Raw genomic sequence first — 21,159 nt, 5'->3', positions numbered from 1 at the left:
CAGGAGTAATTATGGTTATAAGTGTCTTGCTCAAGCGCTCATCGACAGATATTTCACCCAGACGGCTCGGGGATTCGAAGTAGCAATCTTTAGGTTACCGGCCCAACGCGCTTAACATCTAGGCTACCTGCCGCTGTAGTTGCTGTAGCTTGGTAAATTACACATTTAAAACTGTTTAACCACCAGTATGTTGTTGGACAAACATTACAGAATGATTTGTTATATATAATGATCTGTAATTCTGCACCCAAAATCATCACTCATAAATTGCTTAAATATGTGGTTATCAATTCATGAAAAAACAAGGTTCAGTTTGTTTGGTGAAAGACTGCGAGTAAAGGCAAAGGGACTTAAATCTACTTTTTCATGGTTATGTTATCTAGTATAGCTAGAAGAGAGAAGGTTAAACCGTCAGGACAGATGCATGATTGTGAAGAATGGAAAGCGGTATGTGAGGCAGGCAATCCCGCGCAAGTGTCCCATGCATATTTCTCCGCCTTCTCCAACTCCACCCTCCCTTTATATGGGCTTTTACTACCGCGGATTCATTCCGTTATTGTGCGCCCTGAGGTGTACGCCGCATCGGAACCGCTTTGGCAAACTGTGTAGGCAAGCCTATAGGTCAAAACTAATAAAAGTTCTGGGCATAGACGTATTTAAATATGGACATCCATCTACGAGGTTGGTTAGGATGGGCAACTATTTTTGCCATTGCGTTATCAGTGAACGGTTTGAGCAAACGCGACATGTTTGATTATGGAGAGCAAGCTGGAGACCAACTGTTGGAGCAGGGGACCGACCAAACTCAACAACTTATTTTGAATCAGTCAATGTTCTTCTTCGATGGCACATATGACACTGTTTATGTGAGTAGAATTATGTTTTATGCACATGCGCAAATAGTAGCTTAATTATGCACGAGAATAGCTGCAAAATATATCAATGGAAAAAATGCACAGCCATCAATTATGATATTCACATGCACGTTGACTGTTCCCCTTCCTATGGATTCATTGTGATAGGCGATTTTATCCATGAAAGATAGAATGTAATTGTTTTGTTAGCTATGTTCTCAATTAGTTAACCACCTCATGCATATGCCACATATCACATCATTGAAAATCTGTTCACAAAGTAAAGTACTCTTTGATGATAATCAATTAGCATAAATTGCTCAAATGCCATGAATTGGGGTGATGAAAGGCCATGTGGAATGTTGCTGGGAGGGTTTGGAATGTCAGTCAATTCGTTATGTGACTGATAAGGCAACACCCACCTTCATAAACTTGGCTCTGTGCCTCCTTATACTGTAGAATATCACATACCAACAAATCATGTGATGATGATTGATAGAGAATGATACATTCATTGATCCACATCCACATATGTATTTAGTTTAGAATGTTTTAGATCATCCCAAGCACCTGAAAGTTGCCCAAAATGTCACATTGGCAATTGTTACCCCTGTTATCCCCAAATCTCTCTCTCTCTCTCTCTCTCTCTCTCTCTCTCTCTCTCTCTCTCTCTCTCTCTCTCATGTATCTACTGCATTATATATTAAATCCCCCTATAGCAATGGATCCCAGACGGTGTAGTGTAAGGCTTAATTAACCCAAACAATGACTAGTCTGTTTGTTAAAAAGCGCTGAGCCCCATTGTTGTGAATTGACAAAACATTAACCCCACAAGGCCCAGGTAAGCTCATCCCTGTGCCCCATAAGAAAGCTTTGTCTGTGACGTGACCCGCCTTTTGTTGGATCAAAAAACAGACGGCACAGAGAACTGATGAGTTCCCCACACAGCAGGCCTATTGTGTGATTTATCTCCAAAGAGGCAGTCAATCTCTTTTGTGTTCACACAGCAAAGACCTTGGAAGGTGTCAGCGACTCAGCCTTGCTAAAATACTCCAAACCAGAAGGTGGCAGTAGTGTTGTTTGGCAATGCATATCCGTGTGTATTGCTTATGGCCTAGATTTGAAGCTACTGTATCTTCGCTAATGTTGCTATTTTGTAGAAAGTCCTTGTTGATACTATGTTGTTATTGTCTAATACTGTTCTGTACATTGTCATGTATTTGTACACTTTATGTGGCCCCAGGAAGAGTAGCTGATTCATTTGCAGTAGCTAATGGGGATCCTGATTAACTCAACTAAATATTAGTCAGATGGGACAGCTAGATAACTACAGTACCTTGCAAGGTGATGAAGAAACTATTTAATTCACTCTCCATAATTCTATACTGCCAGTGTCAGTCCATAGCAAAATGTTTGGGTGGCTAGCTAATGTTAGCATATACGCTAGCTAGTACAACATAGCTAGCTAGCTAAGGACACTGCACTAACTTGGCAGCTAACACAGACAGCTGTTTCATGGAAACTAGCTAATCCATTGTGATTTAATTATAAGGTCAATACTAGCTACAGTGGTTAGCAAGCTTGGAGGAAGTATTTAGTGTTGTATGCATTGCGTCTATGCGCTTAGCTAGCCTACATTGCATATGAAGTGCGACTGGCTCATCCCTGGATGTACTGAGAAAATGCCCTATTTTTCATCTTTTTGTTGGCTCCCCCACGTGGGGGTTCGTGCTCTTTGATTGGCTCAAAGTCAAGTTGTTGGCCACTGACAAGCATTGCGATTCTACAAGTATAATCTGTAGGTTCGTCGCTACCGGGTCAGCACGCAGCAGGTACCGCTTTTGTTCTAGCAAGAGAAGGAACGGCCTCCCACTTTGATAAGTAGGCCTACCTATCGGCAGTCTATCGGCAGTGAGATTCTCAGTGTGTTTCATGCTGTATGCGAGCTCAAATCCAATTGATAGCCAATCCTGATGCTTATCATATTGACTTGACTTGATTCGACTGAAGATGATTTTTCTCTACCCTAAATAAAAAAATGTGTGCAGTGTTTGTCATTGTTTAGGGATATTAGCAGGGAATTTGTCTCTGCATTTCAAGTTTTTTTTGTCATTACATAGCTAAGTCAGTTAACATTCTGTCATTTGGGACCATTCAACTGCTCATATTGTTCTTCTATGCAAAGAGATTCCAACACGCTTGTGGTTGTTCTCACTTCTCACCGCATCTATCTCTTGTTTTTGTTGAAAAGGCTGCATTTATCTGTCCAGAACAGCTTCCTCCCCTCCCAATGAGTGACATCCTGGAATTTAGTAATATTCCCAGTGCTATTTGAACCCCTTCCAACCAGATTAGCCAGATAATATACCACCCACTAATTGCAGAACGACACAAAGGGCTGGATGCAATCAGAGCAACATTGTACTTAAATGGAATTGCAGAAGGGAAAAATCACATTGATCACATTTTTCATTAAATCTTACTGTTCATTTTACATTTACATTTTAGTCTTAAAAAAAATGTATTCATAGATTTTCAAATATGAGAACAAGAACAGTACAACCCCAACCCCTCCCTCCCTCCCTCCATCCCACCAAGGCATCACACAAGGATATACACTGCTCAAAAAAATAAAGGGAACACTTAAACAACACAATGTAACTCCAAGTCAATCACACTTCTGTGAAATCAAACTGTCCACTTAGGAAGCAACACTGATTGACAATACATTTCACATGCTGTTGTGCAAATGGAATAGACAACAGGTGGAAATTATAGGCATTTAGCAAGACACCCCCAATAAAGGAGTGGTTCTGCAGGTGGGGACCACAGACCACTTCTCTGTTCCTATGCTTCCTGGCTGATGTTTTGGTCACTTTTGAATGCTGGCGTTGCTTTCACTTTAGTGGTAGCATGAGACGGAGTCTACAACCCACACAAGTGGCTCAGGTAGTGCAGCTCATCCAGGATGGCACATCAATGCGAGATGTGGCAAGAAGGTTTGCTGTGTCTGTCAGCGTAGTGTCCAGAGCATGGAGGCGCTACCAGGAGACAGGCCAGTACATCAGGAGACGTGGAGGAGGCCGTAGGAGGGCAACAATCCAGCAGCAGGACCGCTACCTCCGCCTTTGTGCAAGGAGGAGCACTGCCAGAGCCCTGCAAAATGACCTCCAGCAGGCCACAAATGTGCATGTGTCTGCTCAAACGACTCCATGAGGGTGGTATGAGGGTCCGACGCCCACAGGTGGGGGTTGTGCTTACAGCCTAACACCGTGCAGGACGTTTTTCATTTTCCAGAGAACACCAAGATTGGCAAATTCACCACTGGCGCCCTGTGCTCTTTATAGATGAAAGCAGGTTCACACTGAGCACATGTGACAGACGTGACAGTCTGGAGACGCCGTGGAGAACGTTCTGCTGCCTGCAACATCCTCCAGCATCACCGGTTTGGCGGTGGGTCAGTGATGGTGTGGGGTGGCATTTCTTTGGGGGGCCGCACAGTCCTCCATGTGCTCGCCAGAGGTAGCCTGACTGCCATTAGGTACCGAGATGAGATCCTCAGACCCCTTGTGAGACCATATGCTGGTGTGGTTGGCCCTGGGTTGGCCCTGGGTTCCTCCTACTGCAAGACAATTCTAGACCTCATGTGGCTGGAGTGTGTCAGCAGTTCCTGCAAGAGGAAGGCATTGATGCTATGGACTGGCCTGCCCTTCCCCAGACCTGAATCCAATTGAGCACATCTGGGACATCATGTCTCGCTCCATCCACCAACTCCACGTTGCACCACAGACTGTCCAGGAGTTGGCGGATGCTTTAGTCCAGGTCTGGGAGGAGATCCCTCAGGAGACCATCCGCCACCTCATCAGCAGCATGCCCAGGCATTGTAGGGAGGTCATACAGACACGTGGAGGCCACATACACTACTGAGCCTCATTTTGACTTGTTTTAAGGACATTACATCAAAGTTGGATCAGCCTGTAGTGTGGTTTTCCACTTTAATTTTGAGTGTGACTCCAAATCCAATCCTCCATGGGTTGATAAATTTGATTTCCATTGATAATTTTTGTGTCATTTTGTTGTCAGCACATTCAACTATGTAAAGAAAAAAGTATTTAATAAGAATATTTAATTCATTCAGATCTAGGATGTGTTGTTTTAGTGTTCCCTTTATTTTTTTGAGCAGTGTACTATTAAAGTAAATGAAATAGGACAGAAAAAAACTGAAAAACCGTAATAGAAATAAAAACTATGGAAAAAGTTAAATAAAAATTCTTATCAGTACAAATGGCCACTAGAACAGACATGACTGCTTACCAAAATATGCAAGTTACACTAAAAAACAAGCTCTCCACGTATTGTATTAATGGGTACCAGGTTAAGTCAAACTTTTGTCGGGACCCAAGCACAGTGTACCTAACCTTCTCCAGAGGCAGAGATGACATCACCTCCTTAACCCACTGCATAAAGGAGGGTGCCTTTGCAGACTTCCAGTGAAAGACGACAAGGCGGCGAGCTAGCAGCGAGGCAAATGCTATTGCATTCGCCTAATGCGTGGTAGCATTCTGGTCTAGGGGAAGTACCCCAAAAATGGCAGTGAACTGGTTGGGACTAACAGTTGTATTACACATGTGAGAATGCCTCAAAAATGGGGTCCCAGAAGCCACTCAAAGATTGGCATGACCAAAACATGTGTCCCACAGTCGCTGGACTCTGGTGGCATCCCAAGGAAGGCGGATTAATGTTATGTATTATGTCGTATAATCTGGAGATTGTGCCCTTCAAATACAGGTTAAGATCTAAGCCCCTCTCAACTGGACACTTAGTTTGCTCGAGCGGAAATTAAGGGAAATGTTTTTTAGCAAAGCTGCGAGTTTGCAGATATCTAAAAAAAAGTGGGTATTGGGAATTTTGACCCAAATGTGTTGTCAACAAATAGGTCACAAAAAAAACCACCAGACCGTTCCTACGCCAGAACTGGAATGCCGTGTCAATCTGTGACGCTGGGAAGAGATGATTAGATGTTAATGGAGAGAAGTCACTTGCTTTTTTAAGGCTAAAGTGATTTTGGAAATGGGACCAGATTTTAAGGGAGTTCTTGACAATGGGTTTCAAAACATGGGCAGTCGGAAGCACAGGAGTGAGACTGGAGAAGTTGGAAGGATTGACTGTAGCTCCATGATGGCCCAAATCCTTGTTTTCAAATGTAGAAACCCAATACACACATTTAGATATATTTGCTGACCCGTAGTAGTGTAAAAAATTGGGGCTTAGGTCTCTCTAGAAATACCTTTCTCATTTGTGGATTTCACTTGTTCCAAATGAAGGTGGAATTGTAGCTGTCCAGTTGTTTGAACATCGACTTCTGCAGACAAATGGGAATCATTTGGAAGAAGTACAAAAACCTAGGTAATACAGTCATCTTAACAGAATTAGTGCGACCTGGTAATGAAATGGGAAGAGACAACCATCTTATGAAATTCTGCTTAGCGCACTCCAGGTGTGTTTTGAAGTTATGTTTAGACTGAGCCTTAAATGAGCAAGTGACCTTTATTTATTTATGTACGCTTGTTTATTCCATGTGTAACTCTGTGTTGTTGTCTGTGTTGCACTGCTTTGCTTTATCTTGGCCAGGTCGCAGTTGTAAATGAGAACTTGTTCTCAACTAGCTTACCTGGTTGAAATAAAAAAATAAAAATGAGACCCGGAAAGATTTAGATTGGTTCCCCCACACCAAAATGGCATGAAAAGGGGTGTGAGTAATGGGAGAGGAAAAGATCTCCATATGGCCCACCAGAGTACTCGCTCCTACCGGTGAGCCTGGTCTTTTAGTGGACAGGTGGAGACGAAATGACCAGTAGTCCCGCAATACGGGCAGCTCTTAGGGTGAAGCCTGTATAGCCATTCGGCTGGAGACAGCCTAGCTCTGCCTAGTTGCATTGGCTTGGGAAGAGGTGAATCGGCTGACTTCGGAGACTCTCGGGGGAACTCGGGTAGCATCGCGTTCTCTCGGCAACGGAGCCATCGGGGACTTCTGGGATGCCTCGGAGGCGAGGTGGGATCCTTGGGCAGCGAGTGACATCGATTCCCCTCTCCTTCCTTCGTTCCTGTAGTTGCCCATCAATCTGTATGGTCAAGGTGATGAGCGAGTCGAGATATGTCGGTAGTTCCCGGGCTGCAAGCTCATCCTTTATTTCCTCCGAAACTCCGTACAGGAACATGTCAAACAGCTCTTCCGGGATCCAGGCACTCTCAGCTGCCAACATGCGGAAATCCACCACATTGTCTGCCACACTGCGGGAGTCTTGCCGAAACTGGAGTAACTTCCGAGCAGCCTTTCTCATTGAAAACTTTCTTTACCTCTGACACAAACTCCTCCAGACTGACTGCTGTTCCCATACTGCTGTAGCCCATGCGAGAGCCCTCCCGGACATTAGTGTGATGAGGTACGCTATCTTAGAGCGGTCCGAGGGGAAGGAGGAGGGCTGCAGCTCGATAATGAGGGAACACTGAGTGAGAAATGACCGATAGGTGCCCGGCTCTCTATCGAAGCGTTCCGGGGGAGGTAAGCGGAGTTCCCAAATTACTGACGGCCTGGAAGGTTACCGTCTGCCTAACAGATAACCCGCAGACATGCTCCAGCAATGTGTTCAATGCTCGGTCATGGCATTTGGCCAAGGTCTGGAACCCTTCCATCAGACCATGAAGCAACTCCTTGTACCTTCCAATGGTGGCTCCTTGGGAGGAGATTGTGCTGCGGAGCTGGTCCGAGTCTGCTGGGTCAGTCATGGCCAGTTCGTACTATCACGTTTTAGGGAAGACCCAGATGCAGATATTGTCGCAGTAACAAAAGCTTATTACTAGAACGGGGGCAGGCAAAACAACAGGTCAAGAGCAGGCAGAGGTCGGTAATCCAGATCAGAGTCTAAAAGGTACAGAAAGGCAGGTATGGTCGGGGAGGCAGAATGATCAAAACTGGGAAAACTTGAAAACAGGAACTAGAAACAGACAGGAGCAAGGGGAAAACACTGGTAGGCTTGACGAACAAAATCAACTGGCAACAAACAAACAGACAAGGTATGGTTGGTATACAGAAGATAGCCCTATTTGGTAAAAGACCAAGTCCATATTATGGTAAGAACAGCTCAGATAAGAATAGAGAAACGACAGTCCATCATTACTTTAAGACATGAAGGTCAGTCAATCCGGAACATTTCAAGAACTTTGAAAGTTTCTTCAAGTGCAGTCGCAAAAACCATCAAGCGCTATGTTGAAACTGGCTCTCATGAGGACCGCCTCAGGAATGGAAGACCCAGAGTTACCTCTGCTGCAGAGGACAAGTTCAGTAGAGTTACCAGCCCCAGAAATTGCAGGCCAAATAAATGCTTCACAGAGTTCAAGTAATAGACACATCTCAACATCAACTGTTCAGAGGAGACTGTGTGACTCAGGCCTTCATGGTCGAATTGCTGCAAATTATCCACTACTAAAGGACACCAATAATAAGAAGAGACTTGCTTGGGCCAAGGAACACTTGCAATTGACATTAGATCGGTGGAAATCTATCCTTTGGTCTGCTGAGTCCAAATTTGAGATTTTTGGTTCTAACCTGTGTTGGTGAACGGATGATCTCTGCATGTGTATTTTCCACTGTAAAACATGGAGGAGGAGGTGTTATGGTGTGGGGGTGCTTTGCTGGTGACACTGTTTGTGATGTATTTCAAATTCAAGGCACTCTTAAACAGTATGGCTACCATAGCATTCTGCAGCGATACGCCACCCCATCTGGCTTGGACTTAGTGGGACTATCATTTGTTTTTCAACAGGACAATGACCCAATACACCTCCAGGCTGTGTAAGGGCTATTTTACCAAGAAGGAGAGGGATGGAGTGCTGCATCAGATGACCTGGCCTCCACAATCCCCCGACCTCAACAAAATTGAGATGGTTTGGGATGAGTCGGACCGCAGAGTGAAGGAAAAGCAGCCAACAAGAGCTCAGCATATGTGGGAACTACTTCAAGACTGTTGGAAAAGCATTCCAGGTGAAGCTGGTTGAGAGAATGACAAGAGTGTGCAAAGCTGTCATCAAGGCAAAGGGTGGCTCTTTGAAGAATATCAAATATAAAACATATTTTGATTTGTTTAACACTTTTTTTGGTTACTACATGATTCCATGTGTTATTTCATAGTTTTGACATCTTCAGTATTATTCTACAATGTTGAAAATAGTAAAACAAATAAAGAAAAACCCTTTGAAAGAGTAGGTGTTCTAAAACTTTTGACCGGTTGTGTGTATATATATATATATATTGCATGTTTTTTTCTTTTCAGTTTTTATGTAATTTCTTTCTAAACCACCCACAAAAATCCCAAAATGTTTCAATGCGCGACAGCAAATGGAAGAAGAAAAACTTTGTATGGTCATTGGTGTGAGTTTGTTTAAGATATATCAGAGTGTCGTTTTCCTGCTGCCCTTCACCGTCTCGTTGTGTTGCGTGTCATCTATAAGCTTAAGCAACGGGTTCTAAAGTCTGCTTTCCTTCCACCAAACTCTGCTCCCACACCCCTTGTGCATGTGGGATTTCCCCTTCACTCTCAATCACGGTCTGTTGAGCTTCAGCAGATGCTGAGAGCCACCCCTACCTCCATCCTTCACTCCCTCTTTCCCTCTCCCCCTCGTCTGGTGTGCAGGTCGAGGCTGTGTTGCTCTAGTCAGTGCCTTTCCAGCAGTCCCAGCAGCTGTCTTTGAAATTGCCCCCGACACACTCACATAAACACACACTTCCGGGAGGGAATGTTTAGAGGTTGGCAGAGGGGTAGAGGGTGGATGTGTGTGTGTGAGTTGGGGGTCAGGGAGTTGAATTCTTTCAGTGCTCTGTAAGAGTGGGAGAAGAGTGGGTTTGTCCATTAGTGTGTTTGTTCAGGAAGAAGAAAAAAATATTTTGGTATTTTGCGACTTGTTATATTCTGGATGTTAAAGTGCATTGAGATGGTCAATGTTGATTCTCTAACTCAGTGATCTTCTGACGAACTACATAATGTTATCTTGAGAAAAAATGTACAGATCTGTAACATACAGATCATACTGAACACTGAGTGTACAAAACATTAAGAACACCTTCCTAATATTGAGTTGCACCCCCCTCTTTTGCCCCCAGATCAGCCTCAATTCATCAGGGCGTGGACTCTATAGGGTGTCAAAAGCGTTCCACAGGGATGCTGGCCCAAGTTGACTCCAATGATTCCCACAGTTGTTGATACACACGGGAAACTGTTGAGCATGAAAAATCTAGCAGAGTTGCAGTTCTTGACACAAACTGGTGCGCCTGGCACCTACTACCATACCCCGTTCAAAGGCATTTACATTTTTTTGTGTTGCCGATTCACCCTCTGAATGGCACACATACAGTCGAGGCCAAAAGTTTTGAGAATGACACAAATATTAATTTTCACAAAGTCTGCTGCCTCAGTTTGTATGATGGCAATTTGCACATACTCCAGAATGTTATAAAGAGTGATCAAGTGAATTGCAATTCATTGCAAAGTCCCTCTTTGCCATGCAAATGAACTGAATCCCCCCAAAACATTTCCACTGAATTGCAGCCCTGCTACAAAAGGACCAGCTGACATCCTGTCAGTGATTCTCTCGTTAACACAGGTGTGAGTGTTGACGAGGACAAGGCTGGAGATCACTCTGTCATGATGATTGAGTTTGAATAACAGACTGGAAGCTTCAAAAGGAGAGTGGTGCTTGGAATCATTGTTCTTCCTCTGTCATCCATGGTTACCTGCAAGGAAACACGTGCCATCATCATTGCTTTGCACAAAAAGGACTTCACAGGCAAGGATATTGCTGCCAGTAAGATTGCACCTAAATCAACCATTTATCGGATCATCAAGAACTTCAAGGAGAGCGGTTCAATTGTTGTGAAGAAGGCTCCAGGGCGCCCAGGAAAGTCCAGCAAGTGCCAGAACCGTCTCCTAAAGTTTATTCAGCTGCAGGATCGGGGCACCACCGATACAGAGCTTGCTCAGGAATGGCAGCAGGCAGGTGTGAGTGCATCTGCACTCACAGTGAGGCGAAGACTTTTGGAGAATGGCCTGGTGTCAAGAAGGGCAGCAAAGAAGCCACTTCTCCAGGAAAAACATCAGGGACAGACTGATATTCTTCAAAAGGTACAGGGATTGGACTGCTGAGGACTAGGGTAAAGTAATTTTCTCTGATGAAACCCCTTTCCTATTGTTTGGGGCATCCAGAGAAGACATGATGAGCGCTACCATCAGTCCTGTGTCATGCCAACTGTAAAGTGTCCTGAGACCATTCATGTGTGGGGTTGCTTCTCAGCCAAGGGAGTGGGCTCACTCACAATTTTGCCTAAGAACATAGCCATGGTATGAATGGTACCAACACATCCTCCGAGAGCAACTTCTCCCAACCATCCAGGAACAGTTTGGTGACAAACAATGCCTTTTCCAGCATGATGGAGCACCTTGCCATAAGGCAAAAGTGATAACGAACAAAACATCGATATTCTGGGTCCATGGCAAGGAAACTCCCCAGCATCAACTTCATGTAATTGTCAATAAAAGCCTTTGACACTTATGAAATGCTAGTAATTATACTTCAGTATTCCATAGTAACATCTGACGAAACTATCTAAAGACACTGAGGCAGCAGACTTTGTGAACATTTATATTTGTGTCATTCTCAAAACTTTTGGCCACAACTGTACACAATCCATGTCTCGATTGTCTCAAGGCTGAACCTGTCTCCTCCCCTTCATCTACACTGATTTAAGTGGATTTACAGTTGTAGTCGAAAGTTTACATACACTTAAGTTGGAGACATTAAAACTGGTTTATCAACCTCTCCACTAAAATGACTTGTTGACAAACTATAGTTTTGGCAAGTCGGTGCATGCACGTCGGTGCAGTTTGTGCATGACACAAGTAATTTTTCCAACAATTGTTTACAGACAGATTATTTCACTTATTATTCACTGTATCATTATTCTAGTTGTTCAGAAGATTACATACACTAAGTTGACTGTGCATTTAAACAGCTTGGAAAATCCCAGAAAATTATGTCATGGCTTTAGAAGCTTGGCTAATAGGGAAAGGCTAATAGGCTAATTGACATAATTTGAGTCAATTGGAGGTATACCTGTGGATGTATTTCAAGGCCTACCTTCAAACTCAGTGCCTCTTTGCTTGGCATCATGGGAAAATCAAAAGAAATCAGCCACGACCTCAGAAAAGACCTCCACAAGTCTGGTTCATACTTTGGAGCAATTTCCAAACAACTGAAGGCACCACGTTCATCTGTATAAACAATAGTACGCAAGTATAAACACAATGGGACCACGCAGCCATCATACTGGGCGGCAGGGTATCATACGGGGCGGCAGGGTAGCCTAGTGGTTAGAGCGTTGGACTAGTAACCGGAAGGTTGCAAGTTCAAACCCCCAAGCTGACAAGGTACACATCTGTCGTTCTGCCCCTGAACAGGCAGTTAATCCACTGTTCCTAGGCCGTCATTGAAAATAAGAATTTGTTCTTAATTGACTTGCCTAGTTAAATAAAGGTAAAATACTGCTCAGGAAGGAGACACGTTCTGTCTCCTAGAGATGAATGTACTTTGGTGCGAAAAGTGCAAATCAATCCCAGAACAACAGCAAAGGATGTTGTGAAGATGCTGGAGGAAACAGGTACAAAAGTATCTATATCCACAGTAAAACAAGTTCAATGTTGACATAATCTGAAAGGCCACTCAGCTTGGAAGAAGCCACTGCTCCAAAACTGCCATTAAAAAGCCAGACCACCTATTTTTTGTAGAAATGTCCTCTGGTCTGATGAAACAAAAATAGAACTGTTTGGCCATAATGACCATCATTATGTTTGAAGGAAAAAGATGGCATCATGAGGAATAAAAATTGTCGATATATTGAAGCAACATCTCAAGACATCAGTCAGGAAGTTAAAGCTTGGTCGCAAATGGGTCTTCCAAATGGACAATAACCCCAGGCATGCTTCCATAGTTGGACAACAAAGTCAAGGTATTGGAGTGGCCATCACAAAGCCCTGACCTCAATCCTATAGAACATTTGTGGGCAGAACTGAAAAAGCATGTGCGAGCAAGGATGCTTACAAATCTGACTCAGTTACACCAACTCTGTCAGGAGGAATGGGACACAATTCACCCAATTTATTGTGGGACGCTTGTGGAAGGCTACCAAAAATGTTTGACCCACATTAAACAATTTCAAGGCAATGCTACCAAATACTAATTGAGTGTATGTAAACTTCTGGCCCACTGGGAATGTGATGAAAGAAATCATTCTCTCTACTATTATTCTGACATTTCACATTCTTAAAATAAAGTGGTGATCCTAACTGACCTAAGACAGAGAATTTTTAGTAGTATTAAATGTTAGGAACTTTTTAAAAAAATAGTTAAAATCTATTTTGCTCAGGTGTAGGTAAACTTACGACTTCAACTTTAACAAGTGACATCCAATAAGGGATCATAGCTTTCACCTGGATTCACCTGCAAATGTCTTTGCCATGGAAAGAGGTGTTCTTAATGTTTTGTACACTCAGTGTATGTTAAAACTTCTTTGGGATTTGGGGCAGCATTTTCACTTTTGGATGAATAGAGTTCCCAGAGTGAACTGCCTCCTACTCAGTCCCAGATGCTAATATATTCATATTATTATTAGTTTTGGATAGAAAACACTCTGAAGTTTCTAAAACTGTTTGAATGATGTTTGTGAGTAAAACAGAACTCATATCGCAGGCAAAAACCTGAGAAAAAATCCAAACAGGAAGTGGGAAATCTGAGTTTATCTGAAATCTAGTTTTTGAACTCACCCCTATCGAATACACAGTGGGATATGTGTTATTTTGCACTTCCTAAGGCTTCCACTAGATGTCAACCGTCTTTAGAACATTGTTTCAAGCTGCTCCTGTGAAGGGGGGCCGGATGAGAGCTGTTTGACTAAGGGGTCTGCCAGCAGCCTCTTTCTCAGTTATGTGCATTTGTCATGAGAGGTACCTCTCGTTCGATTGCTTTTCTACAGACAATGGAATTCTCCGGTTGGAACATTATTGAACATTTATGATAAAAACATCCTAAAGATTGATTCTATACTTAGTTTGACAAGTTTATTCGACCTGTAATATAACTTTTTGAACTTTTCATCCGACTGGACCAGAACGCGCTTTTGGATTTGTTTACAAAAGAAGCTATTTGGACATAAATGGACATAAATGATGGACATTATCGAACAAAACAAGCATTTTTTGTGGAACTGTGATTCCTGGGAGTGCATTCTGATGAAGATCATCAAAGGTAAGTGAATATTTATAATGCTATTTATGAATAATGTTAACTACCCAACATGGTGGATATTTCTCTGGCTGGTTTGGGCTCTGAGCGCCGTTCTCAGATTATGCTTTTTCCGTAATGTATTGTGTAACATAAAGTCCTATGAGTGTCATCTCATGAAGATCATCAAAGGTTAGTGATTCATTTTATCTCTATTTGTGCTTTTTGTGACTCCTCTCTTTGGCTGGAAAAATGGCTGAGTTTCTGTGTCACACTCAAATTGAAGTGGAAAACCACACTACAGGCTGATCCAACTTTGATGTAATGTCCTTAAAACAAGTCAAAATGAGGCTCAGTAGCGTGTGTGGCCTCCATGTGCCTGTATGACCTCCCTACAATGCCTGGGCATGCTCCTGATGAGGTGGCGCATAGTCTCCTGCGGGATCTCCTCCCAGACCTGGACTAAAGCATCCGCCAACTCCTGGACAACGTGGCGTTGGTGGATGGAGCGAGACATGATGTCCCAGATGTGCTCAATTCGATTCAGTTCTGGGGAACGGGCGGGCCAGTCCATAGCATCAATGCCTTCCTCTTGCAGGAACTGCTGACACACTCCAGCCACATGAGGTCTAGCATTGTCTTGCATTAGGAGGAACCCAGGGCCAACCACACCAGCATATGGTCTCACAAGGGGTCTGAGGATCTCATCTCGGTACCTAATGGCAGTCAGGCTACCTCTGGCGAGCACATGAAGGGCTGTGCGGCCCCCCAAAGAAATGCCACCCCACACCATGACTGACCCACCGCCAAACCGGTCATGCTGGAGGATGTTGCAGGCAGCAGAACGTTCTCCACGGTGTCTCCAGACTGTCACGTCTGTCACATGTGCTCAGTGTGAACCTGCTTTCATCTGTGAAGAGCACAGGGTGCCAGTGGCGAATTTGCCAATCTTGGTGTTCTCTGGCAAATTAAAAACGTCCTGCACGGTGTTGGGCTGTAAGCACAACCCCCACATGTGGACGTCGGGCCCTCATACCACCCTCATGGAGTCTGTTTCTGACCGTTTGAGCAGACACATGCACATTTGTGGCCTGCTGGAGGTCATTTTGCAGAGCTCTGGCAGTGCTCCTCCTGCTCCTCCTTGCACAAAGGCGGAGGTAGCGGTCCTGCTGCTAGGTTGTTGCCCTCCTACGGCCTCCTCCACGTCTCCTGATGTACTGGCCTGTCTCCTGGTAGCGCCTCCATGCTCTGGACACTACGCTGACAGACACAGCAAACCTTCTTGCCACAGCTCGCATTGATTTTCCATCCTGGATGAGCTGCACTACCTGAGCCACTTGTGTGGGTTGTAGACTCCGTCTCATGCTACCACTAGAGTGAAGGCACCGACAGCATTCAAAAGTGACCAAAACATCAGCCAGGAAGCATAGTAACTGAGAAGTGGTCTGTGGTCCACATCTGCAGAAGCTCTCTTTTATTGGGGGTGTCTTGCTAATTGCCTATAATTTCCACCTGTTGTCTATTCCATTTGCATAACAGCATGTGAAATGTATTGTCAATCAGTGTTGCTTCCTAAATGGACAGTTTGATTTCACAGAAGTGTGATTGACTTGGAGTTACATTGTGTTGTTTAAGTGTTCCCTTTATTTTTTTGAGCAGTGTATAACAGGCTTTTAAAATGCAATGTTGGTGCACAATGTCTACTTAAAATATCAAAGGCACTCTTTTTGTGGAATGACCCAGGTAAAGCCTTTTTCAGTTGGAATCTTAAGGATGTATCCACGAACAATGCCATTATTAGACTAACACGTCTGGAAAGTTGGACAGGAGGCAAGACAGCTTGGTTCGTCTTCTCACTTTCTCTTTATCTAAAAAAGCAAGTGCTTGGTTCGTCTTCTCACTCCCCCCCCCCTCTCTCTCTCTCTCTGTATCTGCTTTTCTTGCCCCTCAACTGATAATTATGATCCCAGGCGTCTGTATGATGTAACCAATATGCTGTTCCTACCTCTCAGGAAAGCGTTCTCAAAGATAACTTTACAGCATTCATAGCATAACTTTACAGCATTCATAGCATAACTTTACAGCATTCATAGCATAACTTTACAGCATTCATAGCATAACTTTACAGCATTCGTAGCATAACTTTACAGCATTCATAGCATAACTGTACAGCATTCATAGCATAACTTTACAGCATTCATAGCATAACTTTACAGCATTCGTAGCATAACTTTACAGCATTCATAGCAGAACTTTACAGCATTCATAGCATAACTTTACAGCCTTGAACATCACAGGACTCTCTTGGATCCGCTTTTCCAGACCCAGAGTAAACCTATATTCCTGGACTAACAAGCTATTTTTTTAAGGCCACCAATCCAGATTAAGACTGTCAGATTCTCCATTGAGCAGGCATTCAAAATCCAGGAGTGGCTTAATTTTGGTTTGTGGAAAGGGTCTCCTAAAATGATATTGGTAATGCCTACGTGCTGCTTTGGCTTTAGAAGGGCTTCCTCTCTTATCAACCCCTGGAGGACTTTAGGACAAATTCTGATAGCCCCTGACTTGTCACAATGCAGCCAAGTGACTCCTGCACTACAAGTATTTTCTTCAAGTCAAATACCTGCTGTGAGGGCGGCTATTCACCCAGATGCTTTTGTCATTAATGCGTTCCTTTGGGTGAGTTGTCGTTTAGAGAAAGGGGCCAAGGGCTGAGTGTGAGAGCCTGAACCAGATGTAGTACTGTAGTCTAGATTCTCCTTTGGTCCAAACCAAAGTCTATTGCCAGCTAATAATAATAATAATAGATGGTATTTAGCAGACAGTTTTATTCAACAGTAGTTGTTATCCGCCCGTTTTCTCCAGATAAAAACAAAAACGAATTCACAAGTAATTCCAGCTAGAACTGCGATCAAGTATTCAAAATCTGTCAAGAACTATGTGTTGTTTGCTTGCACCTGCCATGTGCACTTTGGAGACATCAATTGGTCCCATTGTGTCAGTCAAGCTCAGTCAAGCACAGATAAAGGATTTGGAAGATTTTTAAAGGACAGCTAAACGATTTGAAAGATTTCAAATTCTATTTGAACTATTTGCCTTTAGGCTAAACACAGTGGATATAAATACATGAGACTTGTCAGATGTGAATTGAGGCGTATTGCTTTGTTGGCTGGTATAAAGTATAGACCATATATTGTGTTCCCTACAGGTTATGGGAATTGTGCTCATGTTTTATTATCTTTGACATAGAAGTGGAGGCTTTCTCCTTCAGGAAACCTACTGGAGAAATACTAAATGAGCACAATTCCCATAACCTGTAGGTAAGACTGGGTTCTGAACGGATAGTTCGGAGCTTCTGCTCTTTCCAATAACCTGTAGGGAACACAATATATGGTCTATACTTTATAATTTTGTTGTGTTACAAGGTGGAATTAATACAATCTACACAAAATAGTCTAATGTCAAAGTAGAAGAAAAATTCAAACTTTTGTAAAAAAAAATTTAAAAAAAATGGAAAAATATATTTCTGGGTAATTCTCTAAGAGCATTGCACACCTGGATTGTACAATATTTTCTACATGTTATTTTTTTAAATTCTTCAAGCTCTGTCAAGTTGGTTGTTGATCATTGCTAGACAGACATTTTCAAGTCTTGCCATAGATTTTCAAACTGATTTAAGTCAAAACAGTAACTAGGCCTCTCAGGAAAATTCAATGTTGTCTTTTTTAAGCAACTCCAGTGTAGATTTGGCCTTGTGTTTTAGGTTATTGTCCTGATGAAAGGAGAATTTGTCTCGTGAAGTCTGTTGGAAAGCAGACTGAACCAGGTTTTCCTCTAGGATTTTGCCTTTGCTTAGCTCTATTCTGTTTATTTTTTATCCCAAAACAAATCCCTAGTCCTTGCAGATGACAAGTATACCCGTAACATGATGCAGCCACCACCATTCTTGAAAATATGAAGAGTGGTACACAGGGATGTGTTGTATTGGATTTGCCCCAAACATAACGCTTCTTATTCAGGATATAAAGATGCAAAAGATCTTATTGGAAACAGGATGCACATTTTGGAATATTTTTATTGTGTACAGGCTTCCTTCTTTTCAATCTGTCATTTAGGTTAGTGTTGTGGAACAACTACAGGACAATGATGTTGATCCATTCTCAGTTTTCTCCTATCACAGCCATTAAACTCTAACTGTTTTAATGTCAACATTGGCCTTGTGGTGAAATCCCTGAGCAGTTTCCTTCGTCTCCGGCAACTGAGTTAAGAAGGATGCCTGTATCTTTGTTATGTATTGATACACCAGCCAAAGTGTAATTAATAACTTCACCTTGCTTAAAGGGATATTCAGTGTTTGCTTTTTTTTACCCATCTACCAACAGGTGCCCTTCTTTGCAAGGCATTGGAAAACCTCCTTGGTCTTTGTGGTTGAATCTGTGTTTGAAATTCACTGCTTGACTGAGGGACCATACAGATAATTGTATGTGTGGGGTACAGAGATAAGGTAGTCTTTAAAAAATTATGTTAAACAGTATTATTTTACACAGTGAGTCCATGCAACTTATTATTGTAACGGTTTTCTTCTGTGGACGAAGGATCGGACCAAAGCGCAGCGTGGCTAGAGTTCAACATGTTTAATAAAGACCATAAACGTGAACACTACAAAATTCCAAAACAACAAATGTGAAAAACAGAAACAGTCCTATCTGGTGCATAGACACAAAGACAGAAGACAGGAAACAACCACCCACCAAAACCCAACACTAAACAGGCTACCTAAATATGGTTCCCAATCAGAGACAATGACTAACACCTGCCTCTGATTGAGAACCATATCAGGCCAAACATAGAAATGGAAAAACTAGACACACAACATAGAATGCCCACTCAGCTCACGTCCTGACCAACACTAAAACAAAGAAAACACAAAAGCTTGCTTAAAGGGATATTCAGTGTTTGCTTTTTTTTACCCATCTACCAACAGGTGCCCTTCTTTGCAAGGCATTGGAAAACCTCCTTGGTCTTTGCGGTTGAATCTGTGTTTGAAATTCACTGCTTGACTGAGGGACCATACAGATAATTGTATGTGTGGGGTACAGAGATAAGGTAGTCTTTAAAAAATTATGTTAAACAGTATTATTTTACACAGTGAGTCCATGCAACTTATTATTGTAACGGTTTTCTTCTGTGGACGAAGGATCGGACCAAAGCGCAGCGTGGCTAGAGTTCAACATGTTTAATAAAGACCATAAACGTGAACACTACAAAATTCCAAAACAACAAATGTGAAAAACAGAAACAGTCCTATCTGGTGCATAGACACAAAGACAGAAGACAGGAAACAACCACCCACCAAAACCCAACACTAAACAGGCTACCTAAATATGGTTCCCAATCAGAGACAATGACTAACACCTGCCTCTGATTGAGAACCATATCAGGCCAAACATAGAAATGGAAAAACTAGACACACAACATAGAATGCCCACTCAGCTCACGTCCTGACCAACACTAAAACAAAGAAAACACAAAAGAACTATGGTCAGAACGGGACAATTATGTGACTTGTTAAGCTCATTTTTACTCCTGAACTTATTTAGGTTTGCTATAACAAAGGGGTTGAATACTTATTGACTCAAGATATTTCAGGTATAATTTTTTATTAATTTGTAAAAATCGATTAAAACATAATTCCACTTTGACATTATGGAGTATTGTGTGTAGGCCAGTAACACAAAATCTATTTTAAATACAGGTTGTAACACAACTGTAAAAAGTCAAGGGTTGTGAATATTTTCTGAAGACACTGTACTACAGTAATTTCCGCAAATACTACATTATAATACAGTCTGCAAAAACACAACATTAATTACTATAGCATATAAAAAATATATACTATAGTTAACTGTAAATATTATAGTATACGACAATAAATACTACAGTATTTACTGTTTTTGCAGTTCAAATCAATAGTAAGAAGGTGTCCCTAATGTTTGGTATACTCAGTGTATCACAATACAATATAGGTCAATGACTCATATCCATATTTCACAGTATAGGAGGAAATTCCCAAGCACTGACCTTAGACCAGTTTTTCTTCTCTGTTTTTTATTATGATTTGACTACACTACAGTGCGTTCAGAACGTACTACATTACAACCTTATTCTAAATCTTTTTTTTCCCCTCATCAATTTATAAACAATTCCTCAGAATGACAAAACAAAAACAGTTTTTTTTTGCCAATGTATAAAAAAACAACTGAAATATCACATTTACTTAAGTATTCAGACTCTTTACTCAGTACTTTGTTGAAGCACCTTTGGCAGCGATTACAGCCTCGAGTCTTCTTGGGTATGTTGCTACAAGCTTGGCACACCTGTATTTGGGGAGTTTCTCCCATTCCTCTCTGCAGATCCGCTCAAGCTCTGTCAGGTTGGATGGGGAGCATTGCTACACAGCTATTTTCAGGTCTCTCCAGAGATGTTTGATCGGGTTCAAGTCCGGGCTCCAGCTGGGCCCCTCAAGGACATTCAGAGACTTGTCCCGAAGCCACTCCTGCATTGTCTTGGCTGTGTGCTTAGGGTTGTTGTCCTGTTGGAAGGTGAACCTTCGCCGCAGTCTGAGATCCTGAGCGCTCTGGAGCAGGTTTTCATCAAGGATCTCTCTGTACTTTTCTCTGTTCATCTTTCCCTCGATCTTAACTAGTTGCTCAGTCCTTGCCGCTGAAAAACATCCCCACAACATGATGCCAGTTTAATCCAGACATGACGCTTGGCATTCAGGCCAAAGAGTTCAATCTTGGTTTCATCAGACCAGAGGATATGGTTTCTCGTGGTCTGAGAGTCCTTTAGGTGCCTTTTGGCAAACTCCAAGTGGACTGTCATGTGTATTTTACTGAGGAGTGACTTCCATCTGGCCACTCTACCATAAAGGCCTGATTGGTGGAGTGCTGCAGAGATCGTTGTCCTTCTGAAAGTT

General features: G+C 42.6%; 1 protein-coding gene across 1 annotated transcript in view; it reads left to right on the top strand.

Annotated features, from left to right (window-relative positions):
• Positions 1-541: 541 nt before the first annotated feature.
• LOC112230397 (nidogen 1a) overlaps positions 542-21,159 on the top strand; it is an 80,351-nt gene continuing 59,733 nt past the window's right edge. Inside the window, exon 1 of the mRNA XM_024396686.2 lies at positions 542-866. Coding sequence (XP_024252454.2) covers positions 663-866 — 204 coding nt within the window. The 5' untranslated portion in view covers positions 542-662. The remainder of the gene's footprint in view (positions 867-21,159) is intronic.

This window comes from Oncorhynchus tshawytscha, linkage group LG32, assembly GCF_018296145.1.
Source record: "Oncorhynchus tshawytscha isolate Ot180627B linkage group LG32, Otsh_v2.0, whole genome shotgun sequence".
Lineage (NCBI taxonomy): Eukaryota > Metazoa > Chordata > Actinopteri > Salmoniformes > Salmonidae > Oncorhynchus > Oncorhynchus tshawytscha.
The sequence above is the reverse complement of the archived record's forward strand: the minus strand, read 5'-3'. Positions and strand labels throughout refer to the sequence as shown.